Genomic DNA, 23,076 nt, shown 5'->3' on the forward strand with positions numbered 1-23,076 from the left:
TAATTCTGAATAACTAGCACACACTAACAATAACCTGACTGCATCAGAGAACACGCATGTCAAAGCAATGACAGAAACACACTAACCTGTCCAAAATGCATCGCCTATACAACCTCCTTCTCCCACCTTTATCTCCTGGCACTGCATCACACTTCAGCATTCATTATCTATCTAACTGATAATGATTTTATCAAGCCTAGAGGCTCATCTCCGTAAGGGCTTAGTGCAGTGCTATAAGTCTTGATTTTGCAATGACTGGGAATACTTCTCACAACCTAATTAATGTCTTTTTAATGCTCTTCTCCTCTAGAGCCTCACTCAGCCTTTCAACTTTGCAACAAACACTACACACACAATATAACATGTGACAACTGACGGTAAGTAAGACTGAGTAGGTGTGTGCAGCGAATGAGAGTAAAAGGTTTTAGGGGCTGTGCAGCAGACTCGCCGTCTAAACGTGTGCAGACAGTGAAGGGCACACATGGATAAAAACATACCCAACACACAAACAGTAAAATTCATTGATTTCATATATCATGCAGTCACTCAGCAGATGGCATTACAACGAGTATCTTTGTGACCTTAAATTCCCATTGGGTGACAGGTTTATCAAACCAAGCCTGCTGGGTTTACTGGAGACTCCAAAGTCCTGTTTATATTTACCCCTATAGACATATTCACACACCAACACCACCATGTAAACGCAGCAACATAGGGTTAATGTCCTGCCCATGGATGCATACACCATGACTGTTGGGAAAAACCTAAAAGCTACCAAAAACAATGTCCCTGGGGATGGTTTGTTGCAATTGTCTTTATTTTTCATCTTATTCTTCAGTTTGTCATACGATAGTATCAGTTTGCGTAGTGTTGTATGTTCAAGGTCATAGGTTCAAACCCTATTTGGGTTCCTCTTTCAGTTCATCATTTTGAATCAGCCAGTCTTTTTATATTGAGTTTGATTACATCACAATATTTTACATTTCAAATTTAACCAAAGAAAGACCTCACGCCATTGGAAGATTCCATTCATATTTGGAGGGGCTCTGGACCGATCAACTGATTCTGCATCAGTTTAAAACTAGAAAAATCTATATCATATCATTGACAAAATTTTAAAAATTAACATGTTGGTTCCTAGTTGACAGATCTTTATGAAATTTGTATCAGTTGTGTTGGGTTGGTTCCTCAATTATCCCACTGAGTTTCATCCATGTCGGAGCTCGATTGCACATCTCATTGTGATTTTTGGAATAAATACGGGTGCCTATACATTTGGACCTCCTGTATGGTTATTAATAGGCATATAAATTACTTCAAAGCCTTTAAAGTGTGAATGATCATGTACCAGATAACTACCAATATCTGACACAGAGGATATTTGGACTTTGGTTTGCAGTCTCTGAGTATTCGTGTTTTGTTCATTTTCTAGTAGTTCATGTGAAATAATTTACTTTTTGTAATTTCATTGTTAGCTCTTGTATTTTTAGTCTGTTTAATCATTCTGCCTGTGTTTTCAGGATTTCCTTTTTCTGCCATAACACCCTGCTTTGTGTGCTGTGAGAATGGCTAGGCTCCCCCTCCTGTTTTCACTTAGGTGGGTCTCATTTCCTGATTGTCCTCCCTCACTATTTAAAGTCTTTTCTATATGTTGGTTTTTGGATTGTACCTGTATCTTTTTTTTTATTTAAACTTTGTTGTTTTTTTGCTGATTTATTTAGTCATTGTGATTTAATTTTTTTTTTGTTTTTGTAAATACCTTTTGAAATTCACACAGGGCTTTTTATCATGACCTTAAAGCTGATATCCGGAGTTTCTGAGAAATCTATGTTTATGTATGATTCGTTTGAAATTCATAAAAATACCTAACTAGTTTTTTACTATGGTCTACTGCTGGTGGTCATTCATATACATTCATGTATATAAGTCCCTCCTTCGTCCTATAGACCCCTATACAAATGGAAACGATCGCAGAGTGCGCCCAGCCAATAGGCTTCCACTTCCCGTTTTTGAGGCTGTCAATCAAAGTGAATGCAGAACTATATGATTTTAGCTCCTATCTGACCCATAGGCCTATATCAATGCGACCCGATGCGGCGTTATTATGTTTTGCGATGTGCGTGCTAAAAGTAGAGGTGTGGCTTCTGGTAGATTGGGAGAGGCAGCGGGAGGAAGTGAGGCTGTTGAGGGCGGGACATTGAGACATCCTCTAAGAAACTCCGGACAGCAGCTTTAAGTTCTACTAAATATATTTTTAAGAATGTTGTTCATGTCATACGCAATTCATTTGCAGTCTGAATGCGGAGTGGGCTGTGTTTCCTCTTTGCTCCGACCTGCAGCTACAGTACATCAGCTACATCATATATGATGTCTATGGTGCTTTGACCGGGGACTACAGTGAACCTGACCACTGGTGAGCTTTGGGACGGGGGAGGGGCTCACAGCAGCACCTGACAGTAACTGCAGAGAGCTACAGTACCTGCTTTCATATCACAGTCTTTAAAACATCAGAAAACTCTCCGATAACACAAGAAAAAGTTGCCAATAGAAGTTGGAAAGTAGCCAGATTTAGCGAGAAAGTCACCAAGTTGGCAACACTGTGCATTTGTGCTGTGAGAGTGATTAGGCTCCCTCCTGTTTTCACTCAGGTGTGTTGCATTTACTAATTGTTCATCCCTCACTATTTATAGGAGTGTTTGGACACGTTTTGTTTGTCTATACATTGTCCTAAAATCAATGCTGTAATTTCTGTTACTGTTAAGTGTAGTTCGTACTTTATTCAACCTCTGTTTTGTACTTTGTTATTTGTTAATTGAAATGGACTTGTAGTAATGGAGCACTGCTACTGCCTGCTGCCTCCATCTCTGCAACTAGGTCCAAACACAACACCACATCTTAACATATGTTAGAATTAGGTCTTAGGAGGTTCTTTAATATATTTTCATGACTAAAAAATCTGGAACAAAGTAAAAAAAAACTGACAATTACCCAACTGAAGGACTGCGCAGTTTGATTGATTGCTATCAGGAAGAAAGATTTCCAAATAAGATGTTCTACAAACTCCAGTTGGAGAAACATAAATGAAATAAATGTTGTAGGGACATATTTGTGTTTGTTGTTTCTCACAGATGAAAGAAATAAATTATCAGTCAGTGTGATTTGCACACATTAAAAGGTCCATGCATAGAAGCCCAAAATTCTAACACTTCAGTCAAGGAATAATGGTCAGCTAAAGTTAAATAAAGCTAATGCTCGCAAATGTATTACTTACATTGCACAAAGTTTTCATCAAATTAGAAGTCATTGCATGCGCTAAATGTTAATTGATAAGGATTAATAGCAGTTTACTTTTAAGGTAACTGGGAGGCAAAGAACAGATTTTTGGACGAGGCAGGAAATTTAACAGAATCCCACCTACGGTTTTATCAGTGCCATGCAAACTTATTCCCCCCCAACATTTCAACAGCAGAGAACCAGATAACAGTAATATCAGCAAAACATATGGATCTTAAAAGAAAGGCAATTTTTTGTCATTAGTTCATTTCTCAAATGTATCATTAAAAGCATGACATACACAAAAAAAAATCATAAACCCACTAAGAAATCTGTGATCATTGTATTCCGCCGAAAGTCAAGTTAGTCACTGTGACAAATTATAATCCTGTTTTTGATCGCACAAGCCAAACCCAGGAATGATAAAGACTTCTGCACAACTCAACTAAAACTGTGATTAATACACGCTCACAGCTAAGCCTACTCTGCTATTCTGTACCACTGCTCAGCGTTAATATCGACTCTACTGCTTGATATGACTCGTCTATTATTGCTGTGGGATTATGATAAGAGCTGATCGATTCCCTTCACTGTGCTTTGGAAGTCAGATTGATTATGTGACTCAGACCTGAGATGATGGTGTAGCCGATTCCTCTTGGTCGGCCCAGATCTTGGTCAATGGCTGTTATCTTCCGCACCTCATATCCCTGCAGAGACACACACACATAAGATGTATGTAACATATATAGCTATGGTTTGGGGTACATTTCAAAAGCATAATGAATCCAACAAACTGATGATACCCCTGATGCATTACAGATCACGTGTCAAACTCAGGGACTGAGGGCCAAAAATACGGCCCTTAGAGCATCCATTTTGGCCCGCCAGAAGCCATGAATCATTGTGTAAATTACCAACTAATTCAGTAGTAGATATCGCCAAATTAATACACAAATTCAATGAAACTCCACAATATTATCAGGGCTCACATTTTCTCCACACTTTTGATATCACATGATGGTAATCAGTTTTTAATTTCAAATTATTAAAATAATTCTCAATTTTTCTGCAATTTTTAGAGGTGTCCTAATCCGATATTGATATCGAATATCGGTCCAATATCAGCCAGAAAACAAATATCGGATTTTATCGGACTGTATCTCACCGATATAAGCTCTCCGATAAAATTTTCCGCTCCAGCACTTCTATCTATAGGTGACTGTGGTTCACACGCCAACAAAGTAACCTACTGTTGCTGACTATTGTTCTCTGATCACTTGATCAAGTATTTTCGAACATTCCACACAACAAAATAAGTAATAAAAGTATGTATGATTTGTGCTGATATTGTATCGTACGCCAGGCTGCAATATCGGTATCATATCGGAAGTGAAAAAGTTGTATCGGAACATTTCTTGCAACTTTCTTCTAATTATTCCACAAAATGTCCTCAAATTACATAAAAATGGGTCACAAAATCAAATAAATTGAAAGTAAACATCTTGTAGAGACTGATATCTGTCACTATGACATTATCATTACATATTGTATATTCTATTTATACAGTACGTGGAAGTGCAAACTAGAGGACAATAATGATTAAATTATTCAATTTATTCTAAAATCTGTGGCACACTTAAGATAAACTGCTTAATATTTGGCCCCTGAACTAAAACGAGTTTGACACCCCTGCATTACAGGGAGAGTAATAGATGTATGGATAAATAACATGACAAAACTTGAGTTTTGTGATGTCTGTGAGCTGCAGGGTAAAGAAAAGAAGAAAAAAAAGGTTAATGGAGCTTTATGCACCGTATTAGCATACATCTAGCCTAATTTCTTCGTTTCATTGATTGAAAGCTATTCACCTGCAACAAAGAGCCCAGTTTTGACAGAATCCAGACAATAACGGTGAAAATTGAAAAACGTTTTTTTTTTTTTTTTTTTTTTTTATTTGAAAAGCTTTTGATCCTTAGCGCGTTCTCAGCCTTCGTGCCACAATCAGACACGATGTTGGTACTTAAAAACCCTCGTGCTGCAGTGAGAGATTGAAAGACTTTTTCTCCTTTCCAGCTTCCTTCCTTCTGTCCCCCTGCCTCGCTCACTCACTCATTTCTACCCGTAGCCTGCTCACCGCCTGCCACCAATTGATCCTGCAAATTGTGTCTGAGACGTGTTTATGCTCCATTTCTGCCAAAGCATCTCCTGTCATTGACCAATTACAGCAGAATCAATTACAATCCTTTTAGTGAGACTGATTCACACCGTTCGCTAGCAGGGAGGGCCACACACACACACACACACACACACACACGAGAAATAGGAGACAGAAAGTAAAAAAGAAAGAGGAGAAGCGATGCTGAAGTAACGTGAGCAATGTACTCAAGCTGTCCACACAAGTGGAATATGCTCAATCAACTGACGAAGATACGATCCCTCCCCTCATGCACACAGAGAAATACTCGTATATATCTCCACAAGCCTCTCCCTCTCCCTCTCTCTCTCTCTATCTCTCTAAAACCGTCCATTTCTAGATATACAGTGCATTACCCCCTCCCCACAACCCATTCCCCCCTTTTTGCCCCCCATTCTCCTCATTGATTTGACAGCCAAATTGTGTTTGTCATAGAGGGGGTTTAAATGTCATTCCAAGCAAGGACTCACAGCCGCAACAGCTAAAATTCCTGCTAAGATGAAACATCAACAAAAAAAATAAAATAAAATTCTTCTTTGTCAAACTTTTCCCTGGTTGACGGGTTGATCGGCTCGCCAAGATGTGAGAGACAGAAGCAGGCAAACGAGCGCACTCAGAGTGTGTGTGTGTGTGTTCACAGTAATACCTTCGAGTAATAACCTATGGCAGGGGACAAAGTTTAATATTCCTGTGTGTAAATGTCATGAGCCTTGAAAACAGTTGACACTCATTTCGTCGCCGTACGCCCTCAGCTTATCACCAGCAAACAGCGCATAATGGCGATGACACATGCCTGTTAGAGTCCCTGTAAGGTCACCCGAGGTGTGCATGTGGGCAAGCGTAACGTCACGTCATGCCTGCATTTCATGAATTGTGTGGGTCAGTGCATTAAAGCTGAAACATCACACTGTCTCAGCAATGGTGGGTGGCAAAAAAAAAAAAAAAAAAAACAGCAGCCAAAAAAACAGAATGCAGAGGATTAATACGGCTTTGTGGCTGTAATCTGAATTTCACTCATTCATACCTAGAGGTGAAAGCAACGGATTACAAGTACTCATGTTACTGTAATGGAGTTGCTTTTATGGGTACTTGTACTTCTGAATCAGCATTTTTACTTGTTCTTAAGTATGTTTTAAAAGACGTAAAGTCATTTGTTACATTTCTACAACCAACCGTTACTGAGTAAATTGTTATTTTTTGTTTTAAAATGATCAACAGACAGTGTGAAGGACCAGACAACAATCAAGTGCATCACATCATAGCCGACCAATCAGATTGAACGTAACGTAAACAGCATTCCATGCGGTTATTTTCTCAGTTGTAGAGTTCATAGATGCAGCTACACTTAAGAGCCTGAAAATTGTTTTATTTTGAATTGAATTAATTGGTGTTATTTTATTTAAAATAAAAAGTTATTATTTTATACAGATGTCTATGTGGAAAATAAAATAAGTTCCAACTCTGCAAGATCTTGTCTCTTCCTTTTTTAGTTTATACATGAGATGTTTACTGTATGCAAGGGAAACGTGGCAAGATTTAAAGAAATAAATAAACGTGGGGGGTGAATGTAACTAAGTAACTTTTACTTTGAGTACTATTTAATTGAGCTAATTTTACTAAAAAAAAAAAAAGGCCTCTCAGGTCTGCTGAGGACATACATGTGTTGAAACTGTTAACCTTAGTTCAAAAGAGTATAAACCTTTTAATATCAAAATGTTAAGTACTTTAATACACTACACTTCTTGAGTAATTTATCTATGACTTACTTGTACTTGAGTACAATTCCAATCAAGTAACAGTACTTCTACTTATATATATATATATATATATATATAGATATATATCAGTACTCTTTACACCTCTGTTCATATTTACTTTACTGTTCAAAGAAAATAATTTTCTTTTTAGATTTTGCAGTTTTATCATAGCGTCAAACCCTGCACATTGCTTTTTTGTTCCCTCTTTTAATTTTCCCACTCCCCTTATCCCCTCCTCCATCCTCCTCCCCCTCTTCCCTTCGTGACCTTCCTGGTGACAGCTGATGAATCAGAGAGTCAGGGAGACACCGGAGTCGACTCCGTCATGCTCCGTTAATATGCATGCAAATGCAGCACTTGACATTTCTACTACAGTGCGTACAGGCATTGAGACGAGCAACAAGCGGGTGGGATGTGTTAGTTGGGGGGCAGGAGTGGGTGAAACGGCTATGGGGGAGTCAGATTGAGAGTAATTTGGTCTATCGCTGTATTTTGTATCTACCTCAAACTATGCCCATGGGTGTAATTCTCTCTCCACTAGTGGAAACATAGATAGCTGCGTCATTAGCCACCTGGGAACTGCATTTAGAGGCTAAATCCAAAGAGGGGATAATGGTGTACAGAGAAACACACACTTTGTTAACAATTATGAACTTCCTGCAAATGAGACAGAGGTAAGGTCGGACCTTAGGGCCGAGCACCCCTTGTAATAAACACCTTACACACATAATGGTTAGACCATAAGAGATGGTACATCCTGAAGCCCCAATGGCCTTTGCTGGAGGCCTCACATCCCTGCAGCAGAACCGTAAATCTCACACAGTAATTACAGTGTGCTCCACCTGCAGTGCTATAGGTACGATCCCAGCGCTAAGTCTGAGGGTGTGTGGGTTCATTGAGGTGGAGCTTTGCCAAAGAAGGTGAGAGGTAGGACAGCCTGTCCCTGTAATAACTCATAGCTTCACTTTTAATCATATTTCTCTTGCACCTGTTCTACACAACTCCCGATTAATCAAAAAAGATGCAGCATTTGGTCAAAGTGAAGTTAACATATAGAACAGGATTTAAAATGAAAAAAAAAATGGGGAGATTACATAAATTCACACTAACTCTGCATTAATAGCAAACCATTTCTTACCACGGGAATGTCCTCCTCTATGTTGGTACTGTAGGGAAGATTAGTAAAAATAGGATCCATATCCTGGACATCAGTGATGGTGATAGCCAGGTTTGCAAGCCGTGACAGGGGTCTTGCTTTGTCTTGATCCTAAAACAAAAATAACAGAAACAAATATTAATCAATGAACCTTGTGTTTGCTAATGGGTGTTATTCTAAGGCTTACAGTAGCATTGACAGTGAGCTGGTAGGCTGATGTTATCTCATAATCCAGAGGCCTAGAGACAGTGATGGTGCCTCGGGCTCCATCAATGGCGAAAAAGGGTGAAGGTGGCTGGAAGGAGAACAGGACACTGCCTCCTGTGCCCTGGTCTGGATCTGTGGCATTCACCATAAATATTGATTTCCCCACCGCAGTGTCCTGAAAGAGAAATTCAATCACATATGAGAGAAGCAATGAGACAACTCCACAGGTTGAAGTGTAACACTTAATTCGTTTATGATGTTATGAACACAAGTGTTTCAGATTGAGTGGAGACTTAACTTGTATTGTATTGATCAGTCTTATCTAACTACAGAGCGGCAGGGAAACAAATTCATTGAGTCACCCAATCTATGCCATGAAATCTCAAAAAACAATCTATGCTATGCTAACTAGCTACTCAATACTCACCATAGCTTTATCCACAGACTTCTGAGTCTACAGGTGCTAGTTTTTATAGGAGAGGCGAGGCCAACAGTGACATAAGAAGCCACCACAACACCACATACTACCATTATCTGTCATTAGCATGAATAAGGTGTGATGAAGGCTGTCATTAACTGTCGTTCGATAAATTATGACAACTTTGGAGCTATGTTGGCATTTTTTGGGTTAGGTGGAGGGATCTAGTGATTTGGTGGGGTTATGGTAACAAAAGGTTAGGTTTAGGGTAATGAATGACACCTAATGACAGCCTTCATGACACCTTATTCATGCTAATGACAGGTGTCATGCCATAATAATGACAGCGTAATGTCAACCTTATGTATAAAACTAAAAGTGTTACCACAAAAACATTTGTTTTCAACAAAAAAAAAAGATTTTGGAGTTCCTTTCAAATATTATGAATTCAGAGAAAAAAGAGCAATAATTTGATTAAACATTTTAAAAAGTGTCCTTTTTTGTAATGACAGATTTAAGGAACAGGGTTTCTCAAGATCAAACGTGATCGAAAGTAAGTTTCAATTAATCATCAGTCATGTGCATCTATTTATTTTGTATACCAGTGTATTCAGGGTCGTGTCCACGCTTTTTCTTATACACATGTTTATTCTGAGTCCATTGAACTTAGAAGGTCTACCCAGAGTCCAAATAGGTAACTCACATGCAAACTTGTCGATCATTCATGCAAACCCCCCAACACTCAATGATTGAGGCCACTGGGGCTTGTCAGCCACTAAATTAAAAAAAGCACAGCTTGTACTGCCTGAAAGTAGAACAGATCTGCATTGCACTACAGCCTTGGAGCTGAAAAAGAAATACAATCACAGGAGTGGTTTAGAATGCTGCAAATTTGGCGAACTTGATCAACATTTCTTGAATCAAATATGAAGCATGGCATTTTTTCTTTACAGGATTAGTGCATGTCAGTCATATTTATACTATTTTATTGTTTTCAGCATGAAATACAGATCATGTGGGAAAAAATCGATAAAACTTATTAAGCTAAACAATTGTAAAGATATTAGATAAAGTTTATTAGACAGATATATATATATTTTAGAAGAAGGGTGAACAGACAGTATCTCAAATATTATTTTAAACAGTCACAGTACAGGTCACAGTACAGAAAACAGGTTAAAAACAGTAGAAAACTAAAAATACAAAGACAAAATAAGGTGGACAATAATGGAAGTTCAGTGGAAAAATGTCAATCAGAGGGAACAATCATGTTTTGTTTTGTTTTGCCATTTCAAACGTTGTTTAAAAAAAAAAAAAAAAAAGCAACAGAACCTGAATGAAAAGTGGACGTGTGTCATTTCATTTTGACCCGTTTTGCTCTGTACGTGAACTTAATCGATAACCGCCATGTGAGTCACTAATCTACTCCCCCACGACAATAAATGTGTTTGAATAAATATCTAAGCTGCACTTCTCTGATATAGCGTAGTTATTATGCTTGTCAGGTTGTCTGCTGGAAACACCTCCATAATTACCCGACAGCCTGCAGCGTGACACAAAAACACAGAAGTGAATTACAAGATTGGAAATAAACAAAATCTAACTCTAGGTGATTTATTTCAATATTTCTGCTTAGGCTTGTTTGTGAATGCACTTTCGTTTCTACATTATCAACTTTGCTTTGATGTCAAAGTCCTAGTCTGATAGTTAACCTTTGAGAGTGTGCTTGTTTTTTAGAAAGAGGATAAGTGTGCGAGGATCAGATCAAGTAGAGAGTAAAAAAAATAACTGCTCCAAAAAATAAAAAATAAAAATAAAGGGAACACATTCTAATTCTCAATGAATTAACTATTCCAGTTGAAAATCTTTATTCACTACATACTGGAGAGCATTGAGAACAAAATAACATTAGATCAATGGAAATCAACAGTGGCAAGAGCTCACGGGCAACCCAGACTCACCCGGCTCTTTTTTTAAATTTTATTTTCTAAACGCTCTAAATGGAGTATTCCTCTAGTGAAAAAATAAAAGTGGAAGGAAAAGACTGGCCTGCAACCTATGGCCATGAGTACACTACACCTTATTATTTTGAATGAATACATTTTTGCTTCATCTGAGAAGGGGACGGATTAAAGTCGCGCACTGCTGCAAACAAAGGTTGATTATAAACATATATGCTGAGGTTAAATCAAAGTTTGTGATATGCATGAAATTAAATTATTTATTTATTTATTTTTTTAACTTCTTAAAGTTAAGCCCAGTATGAGTTTTATCCAACATCCCAAGGCGTGCCAGTGCATCGTAGACTAGTATATGTGCAAACCGCTACCGTAAACCCAGGAACTTCCCCGGGCCCGCAGATGCAGCCAGGCCAGCAGAAAGAGCGGGGACCAAGGAGCCCCAGGCCACCCCCCCACGGCCGAGCAGCCTCCCAGACGCCCCTGAGATCTCAGGCCGAGAGGCAGCCACTGCCCCCCACACACACATATGACGAAGCCTCAAGCAGCCGAGCACCCAGCGCATCCCGCCACCGACCCCAAACCCCATGTATGAAATTAAAATGAGCTCTTTTGAAAGCAGAAAACAGACGATAATTACTGAGACAAACTCACTAAAACAACCTAATTTTTATCCTGTCAGATGATAAAAAAGGAAAAACTATTTGCATGTTAATGTCCCATTTTAACACTCAGTGGTAATGCAAACCCATGATGCTTTGTGGGAATTTAAGATGACAGATCATGAGTCTTGTAAAGAATAACATGAATATGGTGCATATTAAGGTGTTTCTTAAGCACAGATCTTTTAATACGTATATTTAGAAGCTTTAAGGCCAGATAAAAAAAAAAAAAGTAGAGAGTCCCTTGAGGTGCAGCTTCACGCTGTGCTTTGCCTTCAGCGCCTGCTTTCTCAAATTAGCTTTTTGCTCCCACGCTGTTGCAGGTGTTTCCCTAAAAATGAGGAACAGTGTAGAGATTTTGCAGTGCAGTCAGGTCGGAGGACGCACAGCACACACAGTGCTTAGGCCTAGGTTCCCAAAGTCGGGTACAAATTGTCATAGTAGGTAGGTGAGAGAAAAGAAAAAAAAAAAAAAAGTAAAACAGCGTGACAACATTGGAAACTAGAATATAAATAGAGCAGCAGTCAGGAGCCTCCATGCATTTCCACAAATGACGCATTGGCCTCTGTAGGACTGCCCTCTAGTGGTGACAGAAAAACAATCAAAAAGCGAAACTATGGCTACATTGCTTTGCTGTAGCCAAACGTGCTTAATGCCCTTTGCTACCACGTACTTGTGTGAAAGAATATAGAACAAGTCTTTGTGTAGTGAACAATTTAAGACCAAACATTGCAGAGTTCTGTGCATCCTTTCAACGTCACCCTACTCATTAAAGTTGTAGTGAATTGTATTTCACAGTTTCAGGGTGGCTAATCAACAAATGTTTCATAGATTTATTTTTCCAAAATAAAAGATTTTTCCTCACTGAATATGTCAGTAGGCTAATTAATTGAATATGATAATTCTGAACAAGATGTTTTCTCATGAGTTTTCAGATTTATTATATATTATTCCTGAAAAGAATAGGTAAAATTCAGAGACACATTTCACTGGAGGGCTACATTGTGTATGACATTACATTATTGTGTTTGATAATGTGCAGGAGTAGAGGGGACATGGCTTAAGGTTAAATGTCTGAAGGGGTACAAGACTGTGAAAAGTCTGGCTACCAATGTGCTAAGGGAATAGAAAACGTTTGCTTCAGGGAAGAACCTGTTATATCACAGGCAGGGTCCAGCACATATCCAAGACATAATGCTAATTTACCAAACAGAGCTGGATGCAGTGTGTGCTGTGGTAATTCAGCCCATGGCTCAGCAACAGGTGTCGGCATCTTTCAACAAGAAAATCAATAACTTCACTCTCCTAAATTTGTTGCTCTGGAAATCATGTGGAATGTTCAACAGGCCATGCTAATCACACCACTATAGGTATTCCAGAAATAAATGCCACGAAAGATGTTAATAAACACTTATTGGAAACAATAGTCACTACTGGAATTCATTTGCAATAAGTACTGCAAAAATATCTAATACCTTATAGACAGTGGCTATCCGTACGGTTGTCGGATCAATATACTATCCGTACGCAGTGCCCCTGTTTGGCCAGTTTAGGTTATGTGACTAAGATTAAACCTTACCATAAACCAAACCCTAACCCTACCTCTAAAAATTGTTGCGATATTGGGTTATAACTTAACCGTAACCCTAATTCTAAAATGCTACGTACTTGTACTTTGGTAACCATACCAATAGCACCGGGGGTTGTCCGTACGGCAACCGTACAAATAGACACTTTCTACTTTATAACATTAAAGCTGCGTCTCAATTCTCCTCCTTACCCCTCTGCCTTAACCCTACCCCTCTGAAATGTGCATTCACGAGAGTCGAGGGGTTGTCCCATTTCCCTATTGTGTAGAGGAGGAGGGCTATTCACCCCTCTCAATGGAGTTTTTACCAATGCTGACTTAAAACAGAGGAGAAGGAGGAGTTTCAGGCTTTCACGTAACTCAGCAACATGACACCGAAGGACTCGCATAAATGTAAGCCTATTTTTCACATAAAAAAGCTTACAAAGTTATATAAACCCAATAAAGACAAAAAGCCCTAATTTAATTAATTCAAGTCGCTTGAAAAGTTCAAATTTTTCAACTTTGAGCGATTTGAATCGCTTGACCTTGTTGAAATCACGCAAGTCACGTCACTTCAGGGGAGAAAACTTGAGGTGGCGTCATTTACATTAATTTGAATATAATTTTGTTGTTTCAGTTGCTAAACACTCGCGTTCGGTGTGAACACCCCTTTACACACGACAGCAACAAATTCAGTTTCTGACGGCATGACGACGCTCCTGCTGGAAAAGTACACAAAAACGTCTGTGGCTCAGCTCCGCTGATATACTGTAAGGGTGCTGTATTATGATGTCAAAACTGTGAGATGGAGTGAGAGGGGCGGGGGTGTGGGCGAGAGTGGGAGAGGGGTGTCCCAAATCTAAAGGCCGAAACTAGCCCTTTGCCTTAGCCCTCGTTTTGGAGGTGAAGGCAGAGACGGAGGCAGAGGGGTAAGGGGTAGGCGGAAGGGTACAAAAAGAGAATTGAGATTGGGCCTAAGTCCCCCTCTATATACTACGGCAACAACGAAAGTGACATTTCTTTGGTTACAGAGAGATATTTAAGAAATGTTCTGTCAATACATTGACCCTCAGGTGAGGGTCTTTTATTTTGGAAATCAAAATATAGTCACCCTACATTAAAGTACTAAGAAATGACTTAAAAATTCCTTTAGACACATTTTACCTGTCTTTTTATTCAAACTATTGGGACTGGGTAGCCTTAACAATGGGCCATTGATTAGACCTGAGTAAAGTCAATGTGGGTGACAAGGCGCAAAATGTTAGCCTGTAAAATCCCTCTAGTTTATTGGCCTCTGAGACTATCGAATCACATCTCTATAAACACGTCACGATAAATAATAGCAGACAAAGACCGATGGCTGGTAAACTGGATATCACTACAGTACATGCTAGCTTAGAAGCACGCCATCTGTTACTTCCCATTCTTTAACATGTAAATGCTAATAGTTAGCCAAGGCTCATACTTTAGTACAAATACCTTAGCATTCTTTTGCGACTTGAGAATAAATGGAAGCCGTAGTCTTTGGGTAGAAGAATGTTTAGTTTCAGGAAGTTTGAAGAGAGACGAGGGATAAAAAGTATCCCCTGCTGTGTGGTTGGAAGACGTTTCAGGGCAACTTAATCCTAAATAATATATATAGGTAACATCAAATCAGACTATTCACAAAAGATCCAGGATAAAGTTTGTTTTTGTGATAGTTGAAGGATAGAAATGACAGAATTATGACTGAAATCAATTATTGTGATAAATGGTCACTGGATTCTCTGTGTCGTTGCCGCCACAGTGAGGGATTGATGTCCATTTAACAAGCTTGTTTATTTTATTCATGCCTTAGAAATTGTCAAGATGAAACAGCAGTTAAATGTGCTCAACAGTGTAAGGTTTAAGTATATGCCTTACAGGTTCACAAGCTAAAAGCTCCAAATGAGTGTTTAATTTTTGATTCTTCAAAAGAATTATGCAAATACTCGATCACACGGTTTACACTGGAGGAGCCGGAGCAGGGCTGTTCAAAGCATAGTAAGGAGGAAAGCCTGGCAGTCTCAGCTCTCTGTCTCAGTACGGGAGGCTGCCACTCTTCATTTTAAGGCTAAACTTAAAACATACTTATTTGAAAAAGTGTATAACTAGGACCAGCTCCTTATTTATTCCCCCAACTGTCTTCTCCAACTTAAGGCTGGGATACACTTTGCAATTTTTTGAATCGTTATACTCAGCTCCAGCTCAAACTGTGCGACTCATGTGCAGAGCCCGAACGTGCGCAGCTCACGATGCATGTTCTCACACTGTACGGACCAACACTGACACAATCTGACTGCTCAAACTATACGTCCATACACGGGTTCTTGTTTCCGGAAATGCAACGTACAAATTAGAAGAAGAAGAATGGTAAATGGCAAATGGACTTGATTTATATAGCGCTTTATCACCACGCTGAAGCAGTCTCAAAGAGCTTTACATATCAGCTCATTCACCCAATCACTCTCACATTCACACACCAGTGGGACAGGACTGCCATGCAAGGCGCTAGTCGACCACTGGGAGCAACTTAGGGTTCAGTGTCTTGCCCAAGGACACTTCGACACATAGTCAGGTACTGGGATCGAACCCCCAACCTCTCGATCAGAAGACGACCACTACCACCTGAGCCACGGTCGCCCAGAAGAACTCTGAAGTGTTGCCATTAAAACACACAAAGAAGAAGAACCCGGAAATGGAGAGACACTCGCAAATCTTAGCAAAAATGGCTTTAAAAAAAAGAAAAGACGGTGATGTGATAAACCAGGAGCTGGCTGGACAGATGTGGGCAGTACAGTCCGTCAATTTTACAGCGGTCCTATGGTGTTTACGGTAAGCCGGTCCGTGGAACTGCTTCAACTGTGAGATACCCTCAAGAGGAGCGACTAGATTTCAAACATGTTTGATATCTTTACGCCAACACGATTGCTGATCGGGAGCTGGTTGTGAGGTGTTAATCGCTTCTTGTGACCCCGTGCACAATGCACGATACACGATCTAGCAAAGACTCGCACGATCCCACAAAATAGACGCACGAGCTGAAAATCGGCTCAAAATGGGCCAAAAATCGCACAGTATATGCCTGCCTTTAGGTGGGTCTGGGATGGGGGTTAGGAGTCGTTACCATGTCTATAGCCTGACAGGTTGCTGTGCCTGATGCAGTTTTATCGCCCACTTTATTTTCCCTACATTAACTAACGAACCCTTGCCCTAACCCTTAAAACTGCAGTCCACAACGATGGAAAGATAGCAAGGTTTAAAGGTCCCATGTCATGCTATTTTTCACCCATCTCCACCTCATAGTATTTGAGGTTTATTTTCTCAAACTCGCCTGTTTTCCAGAGTTTTAGCCTCTGAAAAGTCACGTTCTGAGCAACTCTAAACCAACAGGCTGATTTGAATCCTACTTATGCATATTCATGAGTGGGCGTTTCTATAGACGGAACACTGACTTCCTCCTCCCTGCACGGTGACGTAGGGTCAGAGGACGGCCCGCCCTCCTCCCACCCACTCCGTAGCTGAACTCATGCTGCTTTATAAACACGAGACAGCGTGGGGGCGGGGCGTTCACTGGCACATACATAGACTGTAGAAAATACATACATAGCACTGTGTGAAGGACGCTGAAATGCTCGCCTTTGTGGCTGTGTCTGTTTACATGTTTACACGGCAGAGAGCTTCCCAGAGGCGTGGCTTCTCCAGCTCAGTGCCGCGTGAAATGTATCATCAAAGTGGGAACGCGTCATCAAATTGGAGCGAAGTGTTTGGGCTCACCCTGCAGTAAGACAGGAGCAAATCAGCCTCTAACTAACGATTGAGGGAATCAATGAAAAAACACTTTGGGCATGTGTATGAAGCCCAAATAACACTTTATGATGTTTAAAGCACAGAAAAGTTGATTTAGCATAACATGGGCCCTTTAAGCAAGAAGATCTGCTCTAAGCTCCACCCCCTCCCATATGCTCTCGTCAAAAGTCACGCTCCAACAAGCTTGAATGCAAGGGGAGACTAAATCCGATTTTGCCATTTCAGCACATTTTTGAGTGTGCACATGGGAAGGAAGGGTGTGGGCAGGACCAGACATGAAGACATGATTGGTTCTTTTCATTTTTGACCCAAAAACAAGGATTGGTCAGGACTCTTCGGTGTGCTACAGAGGTCTAATTCTTTGCGTTCCTTTTTCTGAATGTATCCACTACTCTCTCTGATAAAAGGATCGTTTCACCCACTAAGACAAAAAGTGTTTCTGAACAGAATTCTTTATTCTACCTTTAAGTGGATTATCCACCACTTTTGATTATTCCATCCACACTTTCAGATTAAACAGGGCTTCAGCTATATAAATAAAGTTTAATTGAATTTAATTATCCGGGACTTGTGAAAAAAAAAACCAGACTCTTGTCCAACACTTTACATTTTTCAGAGGAAAAGTAGATTTGTTTTTGTCTGTAAAAGCATTTATTGAAGTGTTTGAACACTCTAGAACAGAAACAGGCAACTGGCGGCCCCCAAAAGAAATCCCCCAAAATTGTTTTTCAAGAAGTTGGAAGGAATATAAAGCCCAACATAATACACAAAATAACTCTCAAAACACACAAAATGACAACAAAGACAGACACAACAACCACTTAAACAAACAAAATGACTATGAAAACACAAAAAAAACAACAACACATTACAGAATAGACAAACAAAGTGTCAACAAAATTAAACAAAATGACGGGAAAATACAAAAACAACAAAAATACAGAGTGACCCCAAAAACACACAAATCGACAACATAAATGCAGAAAATCACAGAAAAATACACAAAATTACAATAAGAACACAAAAAACAACAAAAACACACATAAAACTGACAAAATAACAGACAAAGACAAAACAATACAAGACTAAATTTCCCACCGTATTAATGCTGAGATCAATCCTTATTCTAATGCTGACATAAATGTTGCTAATGTGGCCCTCGGATCAGATACAATCACATTTTTGTGGCCCCTGCTGTGATAGAGTTGCCCATCCCTGCTCTAGAATATCAACACTTTACCAAAACAGCAACTTTCCATTCTTCTTTTTCTCTGTATATACACAATTTCTAACAAACCCAGTTGATTCATCACTTTAACTCATTGAATACCATTGACGTATATAGACATTTGGTTTAGTAACGTTGACTGCTAATGACGTCTATAAACGTCAATTATGTTTTTCAGTGGGAACGGATGCAGTAAAGCCTTATGCAACTTCCATGTAAAGAACTTACTTGTAGACAATATTTTACTGAGTCAGCAGATGGCAACAGTACTCTTTGGATGCCCAATCACAGGTAGCAGAGTAGTACTACTTCCTACTTTATCCATATTCCAGGAGAAGATCGAGACAGAATGGCGAAACACGGAAAATTGGAAAAGAAAGCTTTGGTTCTCGTAGTAAGAGTGTTGGAGGAGATGATGGTGATCACGGTGGAGTACGAGTATCAAGGAAGCAGACGGGTGTTCCACCTAAAAAAGTCACCGACAAGCATGCTAAGGTTGCTAATCCCCCCCAACAGAGCTGCTGGTTGTAAAAGTTAAAATTATTATTTTGCCATCAAAAGCCCTTTCACAGTTTTGTTTTTGCTGTTTTATAGAAGGAAACCACTGTTCAGATGTTTGAAGTGTCAGTAAAGCAAAAAATATTAGCGTCAACGTCACTGTTCTGCTTGATATGTTTCTTTTGACGAAAAGCTAGTTTTCTCTGTTTTTTGGTCAGAAACAGCTGTTTGTGGTGAAATCAGCCTATGTTATAGTATAACAATAGTCAATGAAAAAAGGTGGAAAGAAGAGAGTCTAATCTTTCTTTTGTTGGTTTCTATGTTTACATAGTCATAGCACACAATATTCTGTGGGTCTTGAAAGATCAGTGAAAATAATCTAAAACGCGTGGCAATATGGGGTTGGCTACTCTGAAAATGGCTGGCAATGAATGAGTTAAAGCAGAACTAAGTCATTTTTTCACCTTAATAAATCATTCTCGTAGTCCCTGTGAGGGTAATACAAGTGTTTTAGGGGTGATTGGAGGGTCTTTCATCTCTCCATGCTGTCTCTGGCCAGAAACCAGCAACTTTCCCTGCCTCCGACCCGGTGGCAAGACGTACTGCTTTACGGCAGCCCAATACAAACTACAGTGTGTGTGACTGCGCAACAGGCACGCACACACACTCGCAACCCAGTCCTCCATCAGGCAGCACACACACAAATATCCATCAATCCATTTTCAGAGCCACTTTGTCAGCACACAAACAAACATCACACACATTTCCACACTCCCTTCCGCATTACTCCCACATCATTCATTTATTTTACTTGTCTCTAAGCACACTTAGTATCACTGTTGTATTAGGATTTTTCAGTGATCGGTTGCTACCGTCTTGGGAGAGCAAAGGTGCGCATGCAGCTGTGGGGTGGGGCAGGCGGTGGGGGGTTCGGAGTGTTTACAACAGTGACATAAATAAAAGGGACCTTTAGGGGGAGCGCTAAGTGCAAGTTACTTAGTTTTGCTTTAATGGGTAATTCATTCAATGACCCAAGTACTAATTGCAATAGTAGTATGTAATTTAAAAAAACATTCTTGATATAATTCATCACACAGCTCATACATTCCAGCCCAGCAGGCCCGTGATTGTACCAGCTCGCCTCACCCTCTCACTTCCTGCCTCACAGCCTCTGCCCCATAATTACTGACTCCCACTAACAGCTTTTAGCGTCAGTTCATGCTATGGGAGGGAATGTAAGACAAATCAAAGATTGAAATGCATGTGCATTAAATGAAATAATGCAGTGGATACGGATTGGTACTGTTATAAATGGTTGTTAACGGTTGGAGTTAGAAAGTTAATACAAACACATAGCATGTGTCAAACCCAAGGCCCAGGGGCAAAATCTGGTCCTTTAGAGCAGCGTTTCTCAAATGGGGGTACGTGATGGCATTACTTGAGAGAGCGAGAGAGAGAGAGAGAGAGAGAGAGAGAGAGAGCGAGAGAGAGAGAGAGAGAGAGAGAGAGAGAGAGCGAGAGAGAGAGAGAGAGAGCGAGAGAGAGAGGAAAGATAACAAATAAAGCGTTAGTCTTGGTCCCACCAAAGATGTGAGATGACCGTAAATTATAAAACATATAGAAATAAATCTATTCAGGAGCCACTAAATCAATGTTTTCCAACCTTGGGGTCAGGACTCCAAGTGGGGTCACCTGAAATTTCTGAAAAATTTAATAAAAATTTTGGAAATTTCTAAATTATTCTTTTTTTTTTTTAACTAAACAACACACAATAATGAATATCTGTATTTGCATAAAAATCTGAGCTAAAAAATGGTTAAAAACTAATTCTAGAAAAAAATGTTTGGGGTCGCCAGAAATTCTCTTATCAAAATGGGATCACGATTCAAAAAAGGTTGGGAACCATGGCACTAAATAATGTTTCTTTCCCACCTATTTACAAAATGAGATTCTTTAAAATGTGTGTGTTATCATTCGTTCATTCCATCATTATGCTTTAAGCAAATGGTTGTAGTCGGACAAAGGGGGTACTTGGATTCATACATAAGAGAAAGCGGTACTTGAGCCAAAAAAGTTTGAGAACCACTGCTTTAGAGCATCCAATTCACCCCCGCAGGAGAAAGTGAAAATTACCAACTAATGAATTCATTTGTAGATTTCTCGGTCCCTCTAATGACATTTATTTAATGAAACGCCACAATACAGTGTTCCTGTGCTTATATTACATTTATATTATATTTTAAAAAGTGTTTTGTTTTTTTCAAAATCCTGCATTTTTTCCAAATTAATTCACAAAATTTCCCCAAACTGAAAAAAAGTCACAAAATCACAGAAATTTAAAGAGAAATTCCTACAGATACTTACATCTGCCATTTTTAGATATTGTCATTATACGTTGGAAAGAAAATCAGGGAACAATGATGATGAAATTGCTCATTTTTTGGTCATAAAAGGGATTATCTTTCAGTTCAAATTCTTTAAATCTGCTACACATCTGAACATAATTGCCATAAGTTACATTCCATCTACCATGATTATAACATCTGGGATAAGAAGTCCATGGGTTTTCAAACTAGGATCTCTGGAACATTAGTAGTACAAAACTGTCAAAAAAACCCTGTCAAGACCAGAAACTACATTACATTTGCTTTATCATACACATCGTCTGGAGAGACAAGAGTCTTTGTTGTGATTCTAAAAACCCCCCAAAAAAACTACAATAAAAATTCAAGTGCATGCTCAGGGAATGAATGATTTAAAAACATCACTCTCACATAGACATAGTACACTTTCACTACACATACATCTATCTACTATCGTATGCATTTTGCAGGTTATTGCAACTCCATCTTAAGCCCCATTCGCATGGGATAAATATTATCTGGGGGTCGCATGTAATAAATAATTGACCCCCCAACGTCTGCTTCTTATGTGGCGCATTCGCACGAGATTTTGCTGAAATTTAAGGACATCTCCCGGATATGATGTCAACGCGCTGCATACTGCGTAACATTTGCCCACATTGTTTTCAACATGGCGGGCGCGAAGAAGAAAAGTAGGCACTGGACGCGAGAAGAAACTTAAAAATTAATTAAAAATAAATAAATAAACAAAACAGAGAGAACTATTCGTATTGGATTAGTATTATCACAGGACCTCGGAGTTCAGCATAATATAGTAGGTCATTTGCGGGGGAATTTTTAACTTTACAAATTACTGACATGGCCGATTCACACGGGATTAACAACACAGACATTCTCCGCAATTATTACAAATCGCATGCAACGTTATTTTTGACAGTAACTAGTACTGTAACGCATTTTTTTTTTAAAGAAATAACGCCGTTACCGTTACAATATGCTGTGTTTGTACGATACTGTGCTAGCGGCAGTGTACTTCCTATTTACAGTGGCGCTACATATTTTTGCGGGACGCTGTGCCAAACACCGTAAAACAGAAGAAGAAGCATTGTCAGCATGTTTCTGTTTACATCACATGCGCCAATCATGGCGAGTCAATGTGAGAGCAGGACGAGCTTCTCAGAGTGGAAATACACGTATTATTTTACTCATCTGTCTCCAAAAGATGCATCGGTGAAGCTAAGCTAACGATGCGATGGTGTACGTGATGGAAGCCTCTGCACCGAAACAACAGGGTATGGATTTTAACGGATTGTGACTGTTATCCAGGGACAGGTCAGCCAAACTATTGCACGGTTTGTTGTTGTAAATAAGCAGCCTGTCACGACTGCTGAGTCACTGCTAACAGCAGCTTGTTAGCCTGATATGTTTAGCATTGTGTAGCTGAGAAAAATGCTGTGAATTAGTTTTTCCACATTTATTTTTCTAAGCATTTTCAACGGCAGAATGTGCACCTGGAATACACACAGCTTACTTTACATTACTGTGCTAAGGCTGAAAAATTACTGTTTTCATTTTTGAGCAGCTGTTTTGTGCTTTATACTGTATGCACATCATTTATGGTTGTTTTATAGCAGTTTTTGTTATTCATTTCACAATTACTTGTAACATTTTCAGTTTCTGCTGGTCTCAGGTAAATAAACTGGTATTGAAAGAATACTTAATGTTTAATGTAATACTGAGCAGAGTTTAGTACTGTGAATGTAAATGATCAGAAACTGTAGGGTTGGATACAATAACATTTCATTTATCAGAGGCTTTTATCCAAAGCAATGTTAATACAGGGGCACAGTTGATCAACAGTGGATTATTATATTATTACAGCACTGATATGAAGCTGTACGGACACAAATGACCCAAAAAAAATAACTCAAAAGTTACTTTTTTTCAGTAACTAGCACAACACT

The 23,076-nt window shown here is 39.3% G+C and overlaps 1 protein-coding gene across 1 annotated transcript in view; it reads right to left on the bottom strand.

The window, feature by feature from the left end:
* Positions 1 to 23,076, bottom strand: part of cdh23 (cadherin-related 23) — a 255,630-nt gene that overhangs the window by 133,813 nt on the left and 98,741 nt on the right. The window contains exons 7-9 of the mRNA XM_028468278.1: positions 8,568 to 8,762; positions 8,363 to 8,491; positions 3,902 to 3,980 (exon numbers count right to left, since the gene is read on the bottom strand). Of these exons, the coding sequence (XP_028324079.1) occupies positions 3,902 to 3,980; positions 8,363 to 8,491; positions 8,568 to 8,762 (403 nt within the window). The remainder of the gene's footprint in view (positions 1 to 3,901; positions 3,981 to 8,362; positions 8,492 to 8,567; positions 8,763 to 23,076) is intronic.

The sequence above is a fragment of the Gouania willdenowi genome, chromosome 15 (genome assembly GCF_900634775.1).
Source record: "Gouania willdenowi chromosome 15, fGouWil2.1, whole genome shotgun sequence".
Taxonomy (NCBI): Eukaryota; Metazoa; Chordata; class Actinopteri; order Blenniiformes; family Gobiesocidae; genus Gouania; species Gouania willdenowi.